Source organism: Dama dama, chromosome 33 (genome assembly GCF_033118175.1).
Source record: "Dama dama isolate Ldn47 chromosome 33, ASM3311817v1, whole genome shotgun sequence".
In the NCBI taxonomy this organism is placed as follows: domain Eukaryota; kingdom Metazoa; phylum Chordata; class Mammalia; order Artiodactyla; family Cervidae; genus Dama; species Dama dama.
The window spans coordinates 34027204-34047553 of NC_083713.1; the positions used below are offsets into that span (position 1 = coordinate 34027204).

The following is a 20350-nucleotide window of genomic DNA, read 5'->3' on the forward strand; positions in this document are numbered from 1 at the left end:
CAGACAGTGAATGCCCGCTGGCTATCTATTTACATACGGTAATGTAAGTTTCCATGGTATTCTTCCCATACATCTCACCCTCTCCTCCCTTCTCCCCATGTCCATAAGTCTTTTCTCCATGTCTGTTTCTCCATTGTTGCTGTGTAAGTAAATTCTTCAGTACCATTTTTCTAGATTCCATATACGTGTTAGAATACGGTATTTATCTTTCTCTTTCTGACTCACTTCACTCTGTATAATAGGTTCTAGGTTCATCCACCTCATTAGAACTGACTCAAATGCGTTCGTTTTTATGGCTGAGTAATATTCCATTGTGTATTTCAAAATGGCTTCTTATTCAAGTAATATGTATGTAAGGTTTGTTCATGTTTATTCGTGGCTTGATAGCTCATCTCTTTCTCGTACTGAGTAATATTCTATCATCTGGATATACCAGAGTTTATCCATCAACCTCCAGAAGGATTATCTTGGTTGTTTCCATGTTTAGCAATTAGGAATAAAGCTGTATTGTATTGGTGTGGCAGGTTTGTGTGTGGAATATGTTTTCAAATTCTTTGGGTAAATACTAAGCAATGTGATTGCTGGATCCTATGATAAGAATGTGTTTAGTTTTGTTAGAAACCATCAAACTGTCTCCCAGAATAGCTGTACCAGTTTGCATTTCCACTGACAATGAATGAGAATTCCTATTGCTCCACATTCTCACCAACATTTAGAGTTGTCAGTGTTCTAGATTCTGGCCAGACTAATAGATGTACTTTTTTTTTTCTTGTAAGGGGTACAGTGGTATCTCAGTGTTGTTTTAATTGGCATTTCCCTGGTGACATATGGTTTGGAGCATCTTTGCATATGCCTGTTTGCTCTCAAGATATCTTCTTCAATGAGGTGTCTGTTAGGGGATCTTTGGCCATTTTTAAATTGGGTTGTTTGTGTTCTTATTGTTGAGTTTTATGTGCTCTTTGTATATTTTGGAGATAAGGAGTCCTTTGTAAGATGTCTTCTAAAAATATTTTCTCCTCGTTTAGCTTTTGATTTGGCTTAATTTTGTTATTCCTTTTCCAAATGCTCAAACATATAAGATCATCTGCCAATCTTGTTATTTTTCACTAGAGACCTCCTTTCAGAACCTTTGTCCTCTTTCTTTCCTGGATAGAGTAATTTCTCTGTTTGCTGTCCCACCTCTATTTTGTGTTAGACACCCTACATTCAGTTTCTCAAATCCTCCTTTTTTCTTTGTGTTGTCCTTTTGCTAGAGCATCCTGAGTAGCGTCCTGGTGTGTCTGAGTCCTGCGCACACAGGGCTTTAGCAGAGGTGTTCAGCTCTCTCACGTCATTAGCTCCCTCTGTGTTGTTGTGCCTTTTTCCATTCTCAGCAGTTATAAGTGACATTCTAAGCATCCACTTCCCTTTTTTCAAAATATCTTCTTTCATTGATGTCTCTTCTTCTGCCATTCCCTCCTCTGGGGATTTGTCTTCCATTTAAATTCCTTTGGTATCATTCTAGTAAGGTCTGAGACAAGAAGTTAAGTTCATGTGTCCCATCCACTGAGTTTAATTGGATGTCCAGGTTTAACACTTGATTATTAATTTGCCTGCAGATTTAAGTATAAATCCAAGCATTTTATTTAAAATACATTTTCCTCTTTAGGAAAGTTATTCCATTGTTTGTGAGGCTTGCACTGCGCCATGAAAAACAGCAGACAGAGAGACTGGGGGGATAAAAGAAGAACTACCTGAATTAGCACTTAATTGAAAGTTTGGGGGAAAGATTTCTGTGTAAAAAAAAGGACTAAAATAAGATTTTATATTACTTTGCTAAATATTTCTTTAGCCACCCCCCAACCCTGCAAAACTGGGAATCAATTACCTCTGCCTGTTATTTGTGCATTCAGTGAAGTTACTGCATCTTCAATTTGGTAAAAATTAATTTTCCATTGCTTCCAAAGACTGTTCAACACACACACACACACACACACACACACCTGAAGATTTTATATGTGCAAGGCCATATCACCTTATTGAAATAAAACATAGGTCCTCCAAATAATTCCTGAAAGTGAAACTTTCAGTTTCCTAATGTAACAAGATAAGATAGCTTCTATCTCTCTATGAAAGGTAGGGCTAAGAGTTCAAGAAATGAACTTAAATGTCCCTGTAGTTATTTATATATTTAAGGATGCTGATGATGAAATGCATTCTTTCATAGTGTTTCCCCGTGGTGAAATACAAAAGAAAAACATTTTACTTTTGCAACATGGACAGAATAAAATGCTTTCTATAATCAGAAAATTGTATAACAAAAAAATAAGAATAACCCTTAATGTATGTGTGCATATATATATAGATACAATCTTAAAATTTTTAAAGTTAATGTTATACTTTTTTCCCTCTCAAGTGATAAGTCTAAGATGTTATCCAAGTGGTGATTAGATAATCAGGCAATTTGCCTCTCTATCCATTTTCGATGTCAAATATCTTAAGGTTCGATGAGTGCCCTCTTTTATTCAAATGTTTAATTATCTTCCACTGGTGGTAGTCACACCACTGTAGCAAAATTTATGTCACTACAGAGCAGCTCCCCAGCTAAGCTTGGGAAACTGACTCTGGAGCTCAGGTATAAACGCTGGAATGAGGTGAGCAACTCCGAGGACCCTGAACTTGAGTGGCCTTCTGCAGCTGGAAATTGCACTAACTTGGCAGGCCCAATTGTGCAGAACATTGTTTGGGGTATGGTGGGTGGGAGAGAACACTGAATATTTTCTGTGACTATCCAAAGCATAAATGAACCTTTCATCTTTTTCATCATTATCAAAACCAGTTACAGATATATCATCTGTTATCAAGATTAATCATTCACTTATTTAAAATAAGAATCACTTGCCTTTCTCATAGTCCCTTCATTTTCTACAAGAGTATGAATACCATGGTAGACATTGCATTTCATGCACTTGCAGGTCCTTCCACCCAGACTAAGACATGTATTATTACTTTAGTGGCAACATGAAGAAAGGGAAAAAGAGCGGAAGGAGCCCCATCTAACCCTGGTTGTCCACTAGATACCACACTTTTATTCATTTTCTCATAGCCCTTTTAAAAAATACTTATTTAGTGGGCTGCATGAGGTCTTAGTTGTGGGGCTTAGTTGCCCTGCGGCATGTGGAATCTTAGGTCCCCAACCAGGGATTAAACCCAAGTCCCCTGCATTGGAAGGTGGATTCTTAACCACTGGACCACTAGAAAAGTCAGATATATAAAATAGAATTAATACTGTCTCTGTTCTACAGCAGAGAAAACTGAAACCAGTGTCATTAAGTAATCTGCTGAGAGTCAGCCTGCTAGTATATCATAAAGGTAAAATTTAAATCCAAGTCTATCTGACCCCAAAGCTCATTTTTTTTTCCATTTCAGCTTGCTGTAATTATGTTTTTTCTTAGTCGAGAGAAAGTTCTTTCACAATGGGAATTGAGTTCACTATTGTTCTAGTTTTCCCTTATTGATAGTATTAACCACAATTTTATCTATAGCCAGCAGGAATGAAAGAAGCAGGCAGGAGCCAAGTGGGGATTAAAAGCTGGTTTATTCATCATTAGGTAACACTGACGCTTGCTGAAAAGACGCTGTTGACGTCAGTGGACTAATTTCAAAGCTGTTGGCTTCCATTGCAGACTCTAGAAATACACCAATAAATGTGGTTGGTTTCAGCTCTCAAGGAAATGAATCTATGGCACCAACAGAAAAATCTAAACCAAAAAGAAATCAGAGAGCAGTTCTATGGAGGATTCTTCAGAAGAAAATTAGTCTCTCTTTGTTCAAAAGAAATACTCCTGAAGAGTTGTATGTTAACTAATGTTAATTTCATTTTGAAAAATCATTTGGAAACCATTTCTACTTTACAGGTAACTTATTGTGAATTATTCTTTAAAATTAAAAAAGGGAAGTGCTCATCCTATAACCTAATCACTTTGTAAAAGCAGATTGTCTTCACTTGATTCACACTTAATAATATTTCAATATGACTACTATGTACTGTGTTTTCCCTCTATCCCTATTCATAATGACAATTTTGATTTGTTTCTCAGTATTTTTTTTGCTTTTTTGTTCTTTTTTTCAAATTTTTTGGTAGCCATGGTTCTTTCTAAGTTAACAAAATATTCTTGTTTATTGTTATATTCATCTCCTCCATTCTTCTACCTGCCTCTCAGAAAGTTCAAGTGGCTGAAACTTATGACGTAAGCTACAATACAAGAAAAATGACCCCTCTTGAAGTAATTTCTTTAACTCTTTTAGACCATTAGAAGGTAATTATGTTTTCTGCAACAGAAAATACCTATAGAACTCCACTTAGATCTCTTTTGTCCAACACAGTAGCAAACAGCCACATGTGACTATTTTTTTATTTTACAATTTTTTTATTGAAATATAATTAATTTACAGTGTTGTGTTAGGTGCAGGTGTATGGACAAGTGATTCAGTTTTACATATAAATGTCTGTGTGTGTGTGTATATATGTGTGTGTGTGTGCGTGCGTGTGTGTGTATTCTCTTTAAGACACTTTTCCATGGTAGGTTATTATAAGATACTGAGTAGATTTCCCTGTGCTATGTAGTGGGTCCTTGTTGTTTACTATTTTATGTATAAAAGTGTATATGTTAATCCCAAACTCCTAATTTATCTTCCTTTACATGTGACTATTTAGATAAAATTAAATAAAATTAAAAATTAATTTGCCCTAGCCATAATTTTAAATGCTCAGCAGCCACATGTGTCTAGTGGTCATCATGTCGGACAGCACAGATGTAGAACATTTCCATCAGCATAGAAAGCAATTGTAAGGGAGCAAAATTTGCCACCCCGAAATATGTTTCTTTGGCCAGCAGATTATTTCAAGCTGAAAACAGTCAAGACCTGGAAGACTCAGGAAGTACCTTTGACCTTCTTCCTCACTGCTTAAGAGAATTTAGACAGAGGGACATTCCTGAAATAGAGCTATCCCCAGAGATACCAGCAAAGAGTATGTAGTAGGTGTGGAGGAGAAACTGGGCAGGGGCTCCTCAAGGCCCAGCAAACATTTGTTTACCAAATATTTACTTTTCCATCTCCATGTGAATTGCCTTCCTTACTTTTGAAGTCCCAAACCACTGGCCCCAGCATCCTCTTTTATCTTTAACTGAAGATGGTATTTAAGGTAAGGTTTTTGGCCATTTGGGCAGTTTCCCCTGGGTCTCTCCTTTGTATTTGTCATTAATTTTTTGCTTCATTTTCTCCTGTTAGTCTATCTCCTGTCAATTTACTTCTTAGAGCAGCCAGAAGAACCTAGAAGAGTGGAGGAAATTTTCTTCCTCCCCAACACCCATTGTATGATGCTATTCTAGATTATCATACAGAATAAAAGATATTGGACCTCTTTGTTTTGTCTTTTTTCCCCGCAGCATTTCCAGTGGTCATAACAGTGATTGCCACACTAAGTGTTCAGCAAATTAATATTTGTTGAAAATTGAATGAATCGAATGACTTTCCAGCAGGAGGAACATAATTTCAGTCATAGAATGTGGAAATTTAAGGTTAAAAACTAGGTTCAAATTCAAAAAGCTTTCATTAGAAAATATTGTACAATTATATAAAGTTCAGAAAGCAGTAAATTGAGCTAGATCTTTTTGAAACAGTTTTCTATATTTGGTTCCAGTCTTTATCAGCAATGAACTATCATATTTAAAAGTCAGTTTATTTCTCTTTCCCCAGAGGTTAACCATTATCCTTATGTTGGATTCATTTCTTTTTTCCCAGACATAACTATTATTCTTAAGTTGGTTTGAATCATTCCTGTTCATGCCTTTGTACTTAGGCTATGCATTTCTGTATTGGCAATAGTATTTACTTTTTGATTAGAATGTTTGTAAAATATACATAAATAACCATGATGGTAAAAGAAAAATGTACATTCTCTAACATAATCACTATTTTCTCCTCAATACTGTATTCAGTATATTGGGCTGGCCAAAACATTTGTTCGGGTTTTTCCATTAGATGTTACGGAAATCTCCGAATGAACTTTTTGGCCAACACAATATTTCCATTTTGATAAAATTAGCGCTGGGTGACTCTTTTTAATTGCTCTATAGCACACAATCTCATGCTTTAGGAATTTAAATTGTCTGCTTATAAGCTTTGATTGCCTTCAACTCTACTGAATATTGCCAAGTTCGTCTCCATAGTGTTTACAGTTTTTGGTTCCTCCTGTAATAATTGTATCTTGTTCTTTCCTAGCAATTTCTTAACATTGCTATTATTGAACTAGGTGTAAAATGATTTTTTTGAAAGTGTATTTCATTTGAGTTTCTCTAATAATTAAGGAGGGTGAGCAACATATAGCATATTTGTTGCCATTCTCAATTCTTTTTCTATCAATTAACAGTTGTCTATTGTTCATTGGAACATTTTTCCTTATGTTATGCAGGAGCATTTAATGTACACTGGATAATAACCCTTTGTTGGCTATATGCAAGACAAATTTCATCTGTCAGTTTTTAACTTTTCTTTACTTTTTAACTTTGAATATGGGTTATTTTACTGTACATTTTATGCATGTTCTGGACGTGTGCTCGTCCTGCAGTTGTATCTAACTCTCTGTGGGGCTCATGAACTGTAGCCTGTCAGACTGCTCTGTCCATGGGATTTTTCAGGCAAGAATACTGGAGCAGATTGCCGTTTCCTTCTCCAGGGGATCTTCCTGACCCAGGGCTCAAACCCACATCTCTTGTATCTCCTGTATTGGCAGACAGATTCTTTACCACTAACGCCACCTGGGAAGCCCCTATACATTTTATGTTTACCTTCTATTAATTTAACCAGGTTTATCAATTTTTATCTTTATAGTTTTTGCTTTTATAGATTTAAAACAAGCTCTGTTCCATCAATATTATGTTTTATTCTTTGAAATTAAATATTAGTTTGGAGGGAATTGACATTACATGATGTCAGTTGAGTCTTCCCATTCATAAATATGGTATATCTCTCCATTTGTTTGTCTTTCAATAAAATTATATCATACTATTAATTTTATGCATATTTTTTAGTTTTTTATCATTGCCATTTAAAAAATGTTTTTATTTGTGTACATCAATCCTATTGATTTTCGTGTATCGAGCTTGTGTCCAGTGAAATTGCTGAATGTTTTTATTAATTCCAATTGCTTGTCAGTAGATTCCCCTGAATTTTCTGTGTACATAATTATATTGTGTCCAAATTTATCACTTCCCAGTGATTACATATCTTATCACTATGTGTTATTTTATTGCATGAGCTAGGAAATCCAGTAGTATATTCTGGAAGCAGTGATAGTGAACATCATCTAGTGCCTGCCTTTAATTGTAATATTTCTAAATTTTCACTTTTAAATATGTTATTTGCTATAGGTTTTGGTATACATTCTTTATTAGGTCAAGAAAGTTCTGCTTTAATAATAACTTGCTTAATATTCTTATCAGAATAAATACTAGATTGTGGGCTTTTCTACATGTTTTGAAATGGTCAGTCATAAGCTTTTTATTCTCCATTAATCTGTTAATGTGATGAATTATACTAATAGATTTTTCTATTACTGAACTACTCTTGCACTTATTGGAAAAACTCCTCTTAGACATGGTTCTTTCTCTTATACATTGCTTGATTGCATTTGATAATATTTCATCTTCCATTTTCAGCGTCTGAAATCAGAGCCATCTATGCTTTACATTCTTATCCACACTGGGTATCAAGATATCACAAAATATATCAAGAAACTTTCTCTTTTTTTGTGTATGGAACTATTTTTCTGGCCTTCCCATGGCTCACACGGTAAAGAATCTGCCTGCAGTGCAGGAGACCAGGGTTCAATATCTCTGACGGGAAGATCCTCTGGAGAAGGGGATAGCATTCCACTCCAGTGTTCTTGCCTGGAGAATCCTATGGACAGAGAAGCCTGGTGTGCTACAGTCCTTGGGGTCACAAAGAGTCAGACATGACTGAGCAACTAACATTTTTCTGGAACTCAATCCCAGGCTAATTTATAAAAGATTGGAAAACCATATTCAGTGTCTCCTCCTCTTTCTAGATTTGGACATATTTTTCCCTATATGTAACATGTTTTTGGTATTTTTTCCTCTTATGAAATCAGCATCGTTAAGATGAACACAGAGAATCCAAAATTATTGTAGTTACTATTTCCCCATCTTATCTAGGAATTTCAAGGAACCATATGGACTAGGAAGAGCGTTTTAAACTGAAATGAATGAAGAAAAATAAAACTCGTACTTTTTTATTACTCATATAAGAGTCAAAACATAGGGTACCACCACAATCTGTACTGAAAGGAAAAATTATCACTAACATGCAAAAACCCTAACAGGAGAAGTAGATCATTTAAAATATTAGAAAGTTAAAAATCTTCAAGCTTCTACAGTTATTAATGCTGCCTTTTCAAAAAAAAAAATCTTTTTAAGGACTATGGGCCAAGTTTATATTTTTCCACATTAACGTGGGAATTTGACAGGTATGCTGCTATGGGTGATGTTCACTGCAGTCAGATCAGTGGAGGCAGCAGGTGGCAGCAGCTCCCACTCAAAAATCTCTGAGACTCAGCAAGCCTTGTAACTGCAGGAGGCCTCATTTGTATGCTACTTAGTTCTTTTGAGTTTGTAACTGCTCATTTCAAATATGCAAAGCAGTGACATAATGCATAAATCGCGCTAACTCTGACCAAACAAATGAGACATTTTTTGTGTCTGCGTTGAGAATGAATCACAAACTTACGAAATAGATGGTTTTACACCTGGTGCCTTTCTACTTTCTAGGACCCTTCTTTCCGGTCCTCCTCTTCCGTCTTTATGCATTTTGGGGGTCTCACTCAAGGCTTTCCTTTTCAGGGAAGCTGGCCATACTTTTGGATCTTTGCTACCTTCTATAAATGACACTGTATAATAACAATGTTCAGACATAAGCTGATAATACTATTAACCATTTATGGAATACTTACCATATGCTAGGTTCTCTCCCAGATTTTACATATTTTTCTCATTTAATTTATATAATAACTCAGTGAATTAGGCATTATTATTATTATCCGCATTTTATAGATGTCAAAATTGAAGCACGGGGACTTCCCTGGTGGTCCAGTGGTTAAGAATCCACCTTGCAATGCAGAGGACGTTGGTTCGATCCCTGGTCGAGGAGCTAAGCTCCCACATGCTGCAGAGTGGCTGAGCCCAAGCTCCACAACTATTGAGCTCAGGTACCCCAGCAAAGAGTCCATGCAGCGCAAACGAAAGATCCCGCGTGCTGCAACTAAGCGCCGACACAGGCAAATAAATACATTTGTAACTAAATTTAAAAAAAAAACTGAAGCACAGAAAGTATTTGTCTAAGATCACTAATAAGTACATAGGGCCAGAAGATCAATACAGACTGGAGCCTGTGTTCTTCACTGTTCATCAAGGAGACCAATCTGTGACTATAGCCAGGGTGGCAGATACTTTAATGACACCAGGAAAGAGGGTTATTCAGGCAGTTGCAAGTGCATATATTTCTAAAACCTCTTTGAGAAGTGTATACACAGGCGGGAATTGGAAGTGACTGACAGCTCAGTAAAGAAGAGATGGACAGACCAAAGAGGCAAAGCTTAGCTTCTTTACTGACTGTGGAAGCTTGACCAGATGTGTCATCCTCCAGAGCTTGACTTTCCTAATGCTTTCAATGGTGATAAGAATACTTCAGAGTTGCTGTGAAGATTGAGATAGCATAGGATGGTTCCTGGAACATCATTAAGGACCTTTTCAATTAATATTAGTTCAGTCCACCTTTCTCTATAAAGTGTAGTGCCAGCTGTGAATTTCCTTTGGGTAGGATGAGCCTGGAAGAATGAATTAGAAGGAAATGAAGGGCAGCATTGATTAATTCAGGAAGAATTTTGCTTTATTAATGTTATCTTCCTCATTGAGTATCTCAAATGTGCATAACAAATGTTTCTTATTAAATTGACAAACACAGTGACAGTATTAAATAATCTATGTTAAATATGTGAAACTAGATTCTTTCTAAGTGTATTTGGCGAACATGTTCAAGGAGCAAGGTTAACAGATTACATCAATATTCCTGGGGAATGTATTTACAATTCAAGAAGATGAATGAGGACTCCTTATAAATTTCTGACTTGAAGATGTTCAGCTTATAGCATGACATCATTTCTTGTTTTCTTGTATGCTTATGCCTGTGTTTGTTTAATCATTCTTCAAATTAACCGATTCTCTTCTAGACCAAAAACAGAAGATGCTTGGATATTTGCAAAGCCCAATGCCATTCAGGCTGTTGGTGTGATGTCATTTGGTGAGTACATGGTTTCCAAGGTCCTTTCTCAATGTGGGGTCTTCTGTACCATGAAAAAGTGCTTTGCCTCGTATTTGTGTCTGAAAAGCAGATGTCTTAAGTTTTAGACTTCCTTTTAGCAGCGTATGATCCAGTTTGTGCCAGCATAAAATTAGGCGCAAACCACTCTCACTCATCACTAAAATTTGCTTCAATTTTAACAAGTCTTTTCCTCATGCAGAAAACTCATTAAAGTCTTCTTATTTCTTAACTTGAAAATCTAGCAAGTGTTAACAGACTTCTTCCTTGCATACAAAGTATTGTGAATTGGCCAGGCATCTAGAGTGACTCTGTTATATCCCAGATGGGAAAGGAAGCCCTGGGCTGAAAATATGGTGTTGTTTAGATTTCCTTTAAGATTGGAAAGGCCACTAGGAAGTGGGAGAGAAAGTTGGATAGGCCTGGTTTATATCAAAAGTGACATGAAAAGATCACATGAGCCTAATACAAATGAAATTTCTCATTCCTACAGCTGTTAGAAAGATTATTTCTGGCATTTCTAGTAAATTAGTATATTTGAACTTCAATTCATTAGTATTTCAAAGTAGCATATGTCTCTGAATTTTCCAAGGGAAAAGAACTATGTGATTTGCTTTAATAATGCTTTTTCCCCCCCTTGTATTGCAGCATTTATTTGCCACCATAACTGCTTCTTAGTTTATGGTTCTTTGGAAGAACCTACGGTAGCTAAGTGGTCTCACATCATCCATGTGTCCACCTTGATTTCTGTATTTATCAGTATTCTCTTTGCTACGTGTGGATACTTGACATTTACTGGCTACACCCAAGGTAAAAAGAGAAATTCTATCTTAACATATTTTGGTGTTCGTATGGAGTGGTGCTATCACTTCTCATTTATTATACCCAATGCTCTACTTCAAAGTAGAACACATTCTCTCCGCTACCTGCCTCCCTTTCCTGATTTTCTCATTTTTAAACTGCTAAGCTTTTTCTGTAGTCCATTCTCCTTCCTTTGATGGTTTCACTTCAAAGCACATGAATTCTGGCTTCCCTCTCTACTAGTCCACTGCAGTTTCACTTTCAAAGACAACAGTATCCTCTCAACTCATCAGGGCTAACAATCTTCTTGGTTCTGATTCTCATGGACCTCTCTGAATTACTTAACAGTTCTGAGGACTCCCTGTAGAGAAAAGAGTCCAACCATATCATCATTCACTCCATTCATGTTTTTTTTTTTTCCTCTGAGTGCTTCCACTTTGCTTTCAAATCCTATCTCCTCTCCTTCTTTTCTTCTGTTCATCCAACAACCAAGGACATTTCTACTTAGTTGTTCTACTCTTGCTTTAAAAATGCAAAATACCACCTTTCCCACAAAACCAGCCCATTTCCTCCCACCTCCATTCTCACCCCAGGGCACTGAATTCACTTCTTTTCTTCTGTTCATCCAACAACTGAGTGGTCATCTCTTCTGTGTCCATGACTCTTACATTCACTCATCTATGTAGTGTGCTAGTTAGGGTAGTCTGGCAGCCAGCTAAATGCCGTGATTCATGCATTCCATGGCTTTTGCAGGTCTATTATTGCATTTGACCTTCAGACAACCCTAGGAAGGTAAGTGGAATAACTAGTTTTACCCCCTGCTTAGAACACAAAGAGGCAGAGTAACTTGCCCAAGCTGGCTGGTGACAAAGTGGAAAACACGGCTCCTGACTCTCAGTCCCATTTTCTTTTCATTCCGTCTTGCTGTCTACCCCATTTTGGCCACATATAACCCACTAGTAGCTGTCTCTTAGCCTCTAGTTCTTCTTGGCTTACTTTTCGGATGCCTTTGAGGTACTCTTGGGTGAATGGTGCATTGTTCCAAATTTAGGTTACAGGTGACTATGATTATAAGGAGAGATTTCTCAAGAAACAAAGAAAGATGACTTCAAAAAAGAGTGATTAATACCATAATCCCAATGCTATCAAAAATATACCTGTGTGTGCCATTACAGTATAATAATGAAGTGACCTTGAAAGTCTTGATAAAAATTGTTTCAAAACATTGCCGTATATCACTAAAGCTGCACAGTTTGAAAGACAAATGGCCTTTAGGCTCCAATCTCCACAGAATCTTGGCTTCAAAATGCCTTTTCTCTAAGACATAAACCCTTTCTCTTAGTCACACCTTCCTGGTGTTTTTATCAGTAGTAATTGTTCAGATATAATTAAGTCTTTACATAACAAAGCTGACAGGTTGATTTCGGTCTTTTTTTTTTCCTTTTCTAGCTATAATTCCCTAAAATACACTTACAGTCAAGCTAGAATAAGCTGACACTGTTTCTTTAGGCCATTTTGCCTTAAGCAAATCCAGTCTGGTTTGTGCACACTGCAGGCTTCTTTTCTCTCTCATTACACACACAAAAAAATAAACTCCAGCTTGTGGGGCAGTGAGAAATCTATTGTTCTTGAGTTTTCCAGTGACTTTTGAAAAGATGCAGGGCCCGTAGTTTAGTGGAAGTTAGAGAACAGGGAGCTTGAGTCCTTTTTCCTAGAGTGTTGGAATCTTTTCTGTCAACCTTGAACTAACCATGACCGCCACTCTTGCTCTGTGATTTAATCTCCTTCTGCCCAAAAAGGACACTAGAAATTAATGTACATTTACTCCAGTTAAAAGGAAGGTGGAGAAAATAAGACTTAAAGAAGTCTTGGGAAGAAGCAAGTCATTCAATCTTTTAATGAAAAAGAAGTATACAGAGGATTATTATTAATTTTTTTATATATAAACAGTGTGGTAGTGTGTGACTTTTATCTAATTTTCTATTCAGTTTAATTGAAAACTGTGACAAATGTTTTAAAATGTAAGTATTTTATTTAGGAAATAAACAACCCCAAATATTTGTTTCTATATTGGGAAACTTTTCGTTGACATGATCTGTGCTCTTGTTAGATCCTGTATTTCTTCACATGTGTCTAAGAAAATAGTCTCTAAATAAGAATTGGTTCCAAGGTATATATGGTCCATCATTTAGTTTGGAACTAATTAAATATAATACTTTGCCTGGGAACTAACCATATTTTCACCATTTTCAGTCAGCGCATTTATACTTGGGCTCATCAGATACCCTGAAAGATAGTGTGTGTTTGGAATTCCTTGCTGTAGCCCTGGGTTTGTGATTAAACTCTATAGAGTGATATACAGGAAATTCAGCTCCTTACATGTACTAGTCTACTGTTCCTTTCAGGATTGTCCTTGATCTAAGAATAACATTTCAAAAGGAAATTTGTTTATTTTAACAGACCTTTTTTTTTTTTTAATAATGAAGTCACTTACTTACTAGGAACAAAGACCAGAAGCAAGTTTATAAAACCAATGCACAAGAATTTAGGGAGTTGATTCTGGTATAAGAAGACAATGGATAAAAGTATTTTTCAGACGTTGATACAAATTTAAGGCTAATCTTCTGAAAACAAACAATGAGAGTAAGAGAAAAAGCATTAGTGATAAATTTTCTTTCAAGTGGAGCATGTGCTAGTTTTAATACCCAGCAGCAATTATGTAGCTTTTGAATGTAAAATTTATATTTAGACTTAACTGTCTGTTGTATTAATTAAAGGATGTTTATGTACCTTTACTTATATAATAAATATACAATATCTCATTTATTAGGTATTTATCTCAAATATCCAGTATCTATTAAGTAAATCTATTTTATATTGTTCTCTAGGAGACTTGTTTGAAAATTATTGCAGAAATGATGACTTGGTAACATTTGGAAGGTTTTGTTATGGAGTCACTGTCATTTTGACGTACCCAATTGAATGCTTTGTGACTAGAGAGGTAAGCACAATCTCTTTCAAAACTTTAGCTAGGTCATTTCTCTACTGCATTAATTTAGTACAATTATAAATCATTTGATTCTGCAAATTCCCAAGTGCATGACAAGAAATATAATTCATGAAATTTTCTCTTTTAACCAGTTTAAAGATAATTCATATTCAAATGTTTACGAGATGTTTTTTCAAAAGTTGGTTTTGAAAATTATGTTTGGTGGTTTAGTTTATATTAGCATAAATATAAATATTTATACAACTGCATTCCAAAATGAATGTCAGCCTTTAATAGAGTCAAACCGAGATTTTCTTTTACTCATTCTTACACACAAATTAAGCACTAAGGTTTAAAACAGGTTTTACAAAATTGTCTTTTGGCTAAAATGTTTTATAAGTCAACATGTATTAAAAGCACCATAGGACAGATATGGTCAATTCTATTATCTTTTTTTTTTTTAGTTGGAGGCTAATTACTTCACAACATTTCAGTACATTGATGTGAATCAGCCATGGATTTACACGTATTCCCCATCCCGATCCCCCCTCCCACCTCCCTCTCCACCCGATTCCTCTGGGTCTTCCCAGTGCACCAGGCCGGAGCACTTGACTCATGCATCCCACCTGGGCTGGTGATCTGTTTCACCATAGATAGTATACATGCTGTTCTTTTGAAATATCCCACCCTCACATTCTCCCACAGAGTTCAAAAGTCTGTTCTGTATTTCTGTGTCTCTTTTTCTGTTTTGCATATAGGGTTATCGTTACTATCTTTCTAAATTCCATATATATGTGTTAGTATGCTGTAGTGTTCTTTATCTTTCTGGCTTACTTCACTCTGTATAAGGGGCTCCAGCTTCATCCATCTCATTAGGACTGGTTCAAATGAATTCTTTTTAATGGCTGAGTAATATTCCATGGTGTATATGTACCACAGCTTCCTTATCCATTCGTCTGCTGATGGGCATCTAGGTTGCTTCCATGTCCTGGCTATTATAAACAGTGCTGCGATGAACATTGGGGTGCACGTGTCTCTTTCAGATCTGGTTTCCTCAGTGTGTATGCCCAGAAGTGGGATTGCTGGGTCATATGGCAGTTCTATTTCCAGTTTTTTAAGAAATCTCCACACTGTTTTCCAAAGCGGCTGTACTAGTTTGCATTCCCACCAACAGTGTAAGAGGGTCAATTCTATTATCTTTTAAAAGACTAAAATATTTTATCTTTCATGAAAACTTAAAATTTATTTTAAACCATGAGTTTTAGAGATAATTTTATTTATATATTTACTAAGTTTATAAATATTTTATATAAATATAAAACAAGCATGTATTTATGCATAAATTTATAAATATGTTTATTATGAATTTTTATCTATATCTGCATATTGATATATTTCACTTATAAAGTCATCTCCAAGTTATATCATCTACCTGGATTCGTAGAGGAAGATTAAGTAAAAGAGAACTGATTCCTTTTGCAGAAAGTTGGATAATGTGGCTTTGTCAGGAATCCCTTATACAGTAAGCTAAAAATCCACTGTACCATTTAGCAGAAAAACATGATCCTGTTTCATAGTGGTTCTTTCAGGAATCACACTGAAAAGGCTTAGTCTTAGGATCTATTCCTAGAGGCTGTTTACACAGTACACTGTCAATGGATCTAATGTGTGAAGTGAAATGCGTGCAAAGCTTCAGATACACTAACTAATGTGCAGGCTTCTAGAGGCAGACCAGTGCTTGCCTTATGCTGATTCTGGGTAAGGAACAGCACAGGGAAAAGGAATGAAGACATGGTCAGCACTATGTATGTCCCTTACAGTTAGCATTTGTCCTCACTTACAAATATATAACCCACAGACCAGCTCACCCCCTTGAATACAGGGAACAGTAGATTGAACTTGATGAATAATTTTGAATCAAACAGCTAACTATTGTTGGATGCAGGAAATGGTTTTATTTTAGTTTCCACCCAGTACTTTAGGTTCACATCTGATCCCTAGATCAGCAGTGACAGATGGTGTATTCTCATGTGGTTTCTGGTGAGCTGCTCGTGGACTTCTGAGTCACTCCACCTGCACAACTTCTGTCTTCAGTACTTGAGACTTGTGTTTCCTTTCTAGCTGCCCTGACAGGAAGACAGAACTAAATCAAGATCTCTGCCATGGTAGCAGATAGTGGGCAGAGGAACTTTGTATTTTCCTCACCCGTTCACTTCCTTTTTCTTTCTCTCTTTTCTGCACATGCACACACACACACACACACACACACACACACACACACACACACACACACACACACAAACATACGATTGGCATTAATATAATCAAAGTGATTTCTACTCACAGGTAAAGTAGCTGGCCATGTCCAAGGATGCCACAAAACCAGTCTACCCCTAATAAATATCTGCACTAGTTTGCCCCACTGAGTGAACTTCATCATTAAGAATGCACTCAAAATGAGATAATATTTGGAAGGACATTACCAATTACCAAAAACCAAAATGAGTAAAAGTGATTAGTGAAAGTGAAAGTCACTCAGTCGTGTCCAACTCTTTGTGACCCCATGGACTAGAGAGTCCATGGAATTTTCCAGGCCAGAATACTGGAGTGGGTAGCCTTTTCCTTCTCCAGGGGATCTTCCCAACCCAGAGACTGAGCCCAGGTCTCCCGCACTGTGGGCAGATTCTTTACCAGCTGAGCCCAGGGGAAGTCCAAGCATACTGAAGTAGGTAGCCTATCCCTTCTCCAGCAGATGATCCCAACCTAGGAATCGAACCAGGGTCTCCTGCATTGCGGGCAGATTCTTTACCAACTGAGCTATCAGGGTAGCACAGTGATTAGTATCCCCATTTAATTATTAGCAGAGTTATGTCAGTATCCACTCAATGGGGCACGGTTACTTACCTAGAAATGTTACTTATCACAGCTTGGGGAATTGACTTCCTTAAGGTCCCTAGCATCTGATCCAGTCCTACCATTTCCAACTCTTTTCTCGTGGTTCTTTTGCAGTTACCACCCAGTTTAGACTGTCTCCTCCTTGCCCCCCATATGTATCTTTCCTATTCTCTTTGCTCTTTTTCACACTCTTGCCTTGGTCTATAATTCTGCTCTAAATCCCATCTGTGTTTCAAGCTCTTCCTCAAGCCAAAGTAAGAAAAGGACATTTCAGGAATACGATAAAGCCAGTTACTCACATGGAGACAGAACTAGATAGCTAAGTTCAGTTCAGTTCACTTGCTCAGTGTCTGACTCTCTGCAACCCCATGAATTGCAGCACGCCAGGCCTCCCTGTCCATCACCAACTCCTGGAGTTTACCCAAACTTATGTCCATTAGTCGGTGATACCATCTAACTATCTCATCCTCTGTCATCCCCTTCTCCTGCCCCCAGTCTTTCCCAACATCAGGGACTTTTCAAATGAGTCAGCTCTTCAGCTTCAACATCAGTCCTTCCAATGAACACCCAGGACTGATCTCCTTTGCATGGACTGGTTGGATCTCCTTGCAATCCAAGGGACTCTCAACAGTCTTCTCCAACACCACAGTTCAAAAGCATCAATTCTTCAGTGCTTAGCTTTCTTTATAGTCCGACTCTCACATCCATATATGAATACAGGAAAAACCATAGCCTTGACTAGATAGACCTTTGTTGACAAAGCAATGTCGCTGCTTTTTAATATGCTGTCTAGGTTGGTCATAACTTTCCTTCCAAGGAGTAAACGTCTTTTAATTTCATGGCTGCAGTCACCATCTGCAGTGATTTTGGAGCCCCAAAAAATAGTCAGCCACTGTTTCCACTGTTTCCACATCTATTTGCCATGAAGTGATGGGACCAAATGACATGATCTTAGTTTTCTGAATGTTGAGCTTTAAGCCAACTTTTTCACTCTCCTCTTTCACTTTCATCAAGAGGCTTTTTAGTTCTTCTTCACGTTCTGCCAAAAGGGTGGTATCATCTGCATTGTCTGAGGTTATTGATATTTCTCCTGGCAATCTTGATTCCAGCTTGTGCTTCTTCCAGCCCAGCATTTCTCATGATGTACTCCGCATACAAGTTAAATAAGCAGGGTGACAATATACAGCCTTGATGTACTCATTTTCCTATTTGGAACAAGTCTGTTGTTCCATGTCCAGTTCTAACTGTTGCTTCCTGACCTGCATACAGGTTTCTCAAGAGGCAGGTCAGGTGGTCTGATATTCCCATCTCTTTCAGAATTTTCCACAGTTCATTGTGATCCACACAGTCAAAGGCTTTGGCATAGTCAGTAAGGCAGAAATAGATGTTTTTCTGGAACTCTCTTGCTTTCTCTATGGTCCAGCAAATGTTGGCAGTTTGATCTCTGGTTCCTCTGCCTTTTCTAAAACCAACTTGAACATCTGGAAGTTCATGATTCATGTCTTGCTGAAGCCTGGCTTGGAGAATTTTGAGCATTACTTTACTAGTGTGTGAGATGACTGCAATTGTGTGGTAGTTTGAGCATTCTTTGGCATTGCCTTTCTTTGGGATTGGAATGAAAACTGACCTTTTCCAGTCCTGAGGCCACTGATGAGTTTTCCAAATTGCTGGCATATTGAGTGCAGCACTTTCACAGCATCATCTTTCAGGATTTGAAATAGCTCAACTGGTATTCCATCACCTCCACTAGCTTTGTTCATAATGATGCTTCCTAAGGCCCACTTGAATTCATATTCCAGTATATCTGGCTCTAGGTGAGTGATCATACCATCATGTTTATCTGGGTCGTGAAGATCTTTTTTGTACAGTTCTTCTGTGTATTCTTGCCACTTCTTAATATCTTCTGCTTCTGTTAGGTCCATACCATTTCTGTCCTTTATCGAACCCATCTTTGCATGAAATGTTCCCTTGGTATCTCTAATTTTCTTGAAGAGATCTCTAGTCTTTCCCATTCTATTGTTTTCCTCTATTTCTTTACATTGATTGCTGAGGAAGGCTTTCTTATCTCTCCTTGCTATTCTTTGGAACTCTGCATTCATATGGGAATATCTTTCCTTTTCTCCTTTGCTTTTGCTTCTCTTCTTTTCACAGCTATTTGTAAGGCCTCCTCAGACAGCCATTTTGCTTTTTTGCATTTCTTTTACTTGGGGATGGTCTTGATCCCTGTCTCCTGTACAATGTCATGAACCTCCGTCCATAGTTCATCAGGCACTCTATCAGATCTAGTCACTTAAATCTATTTCTCACTTCCACTGTATAATCATAAGGGATTTGATTTAGGTCATACTGGAATGGTTGAGTGGTTTTCCCTACTTTCTTCAATTTCAGTCTGAATTTGGTGATGAGGAGTTCATGATCTGAGCCACAGTCAGCTCCCGGTCTTGTTTTTGCTGACTGTATAGAGCTTCTCCATCTTTGGCTACAAAGAATATAATCAATCTGATTTTGGCATTGACCATCTGTTGATGTCCATGTGTAGGGTCTTCTCTTGTGTTGTTGGAAGACGGTGTTTGCTATGACCAGTGTGTTCTCTTGGCAAAACTCTATTAGCCTTTGCCCTGCTTCATTCTGTACTCCAAGGCCAAATTTGCTTGTTACTCCAGGTATTTCTTGACTTCCTGCTTTTGCATTCCAGTCTCCTATAATGAAAAGGACATCTTTTTTGGGTATTAGTTCTAAAAGGTTTTGTAGGTCTTCATAGAACCATTCAACTTCAGCTTCTTCAGCATTTCTGGTCAGGGCATAGGCTTGGATTACCGTGATATTGAATGGTTTGCCTTGGAAACGAACAGTGATCTGTCTGTCATTTTTGAGATTGCATCCAAGTACTGCATTTTGTTGACTATGATGGCTACTCCATTTCTTCTAAGGGATTCTTGCCGGCAATAGTAGATATAATGGTCATCTGAGTTAAATTCACCCATTCCAGTCCATTTTAGTTCACTGATTCCTAGAATGTCAACATTCACTCTTGCCATCTCCTGTTGACCACTTTCAATTTGCCATGATTCATGGACCTAACATTTCAGGTTCCTATGCAATATTGCTCTTTACAGCATCGGACCTTGCTTCTATCACCAGTTCCATCCACAAATGGGTGTTGTTTTTGCTTTGGTTCCAACCCTTCATTCTTTCTGGAGTTATTTCTCCACTGATCTCCATTAGCATATTGGGCACCTACTGACCTGGGGAGTTCCTCTTTCAGTGTCCTATCTTTTTGCCTTTTCATAC

The 20350-nt window shown here is 37.3% G+C and overlaps 1 protein-coding gene across 5 annotated transcripts in view; it reads left to right on the top strand.

The window, feature by feature from the left end:
- Positions 1-20350, top strand: part of SLC38A11 (solute carrier family 38 member 11) — a 63127-nt gene that overhangs the window by 24584 nt on the left and 18193 nt on the right. For 4 of the 5 annotated variants that reach the window (XM_061135494.1, XM_061135491.1, XM_061135490.1 and 1 more), the window contains 3 exons: positions 10286-10356; positions 11023-11184; positions 14064-14176. In XM_061135494.1, the coding sequence (XP_060991477.1) occupies positions 10286-10356; positions 11023-11184; positions 14064-14176 (346 nt within the window). The remainder of the gene's footprint in view (positions 1-10285; positions 10357-11022; positions 11185-14063; positions 14177-20350) is intronic. The other variant, XM_061135492.1, reaches the window with a different exon arrangement.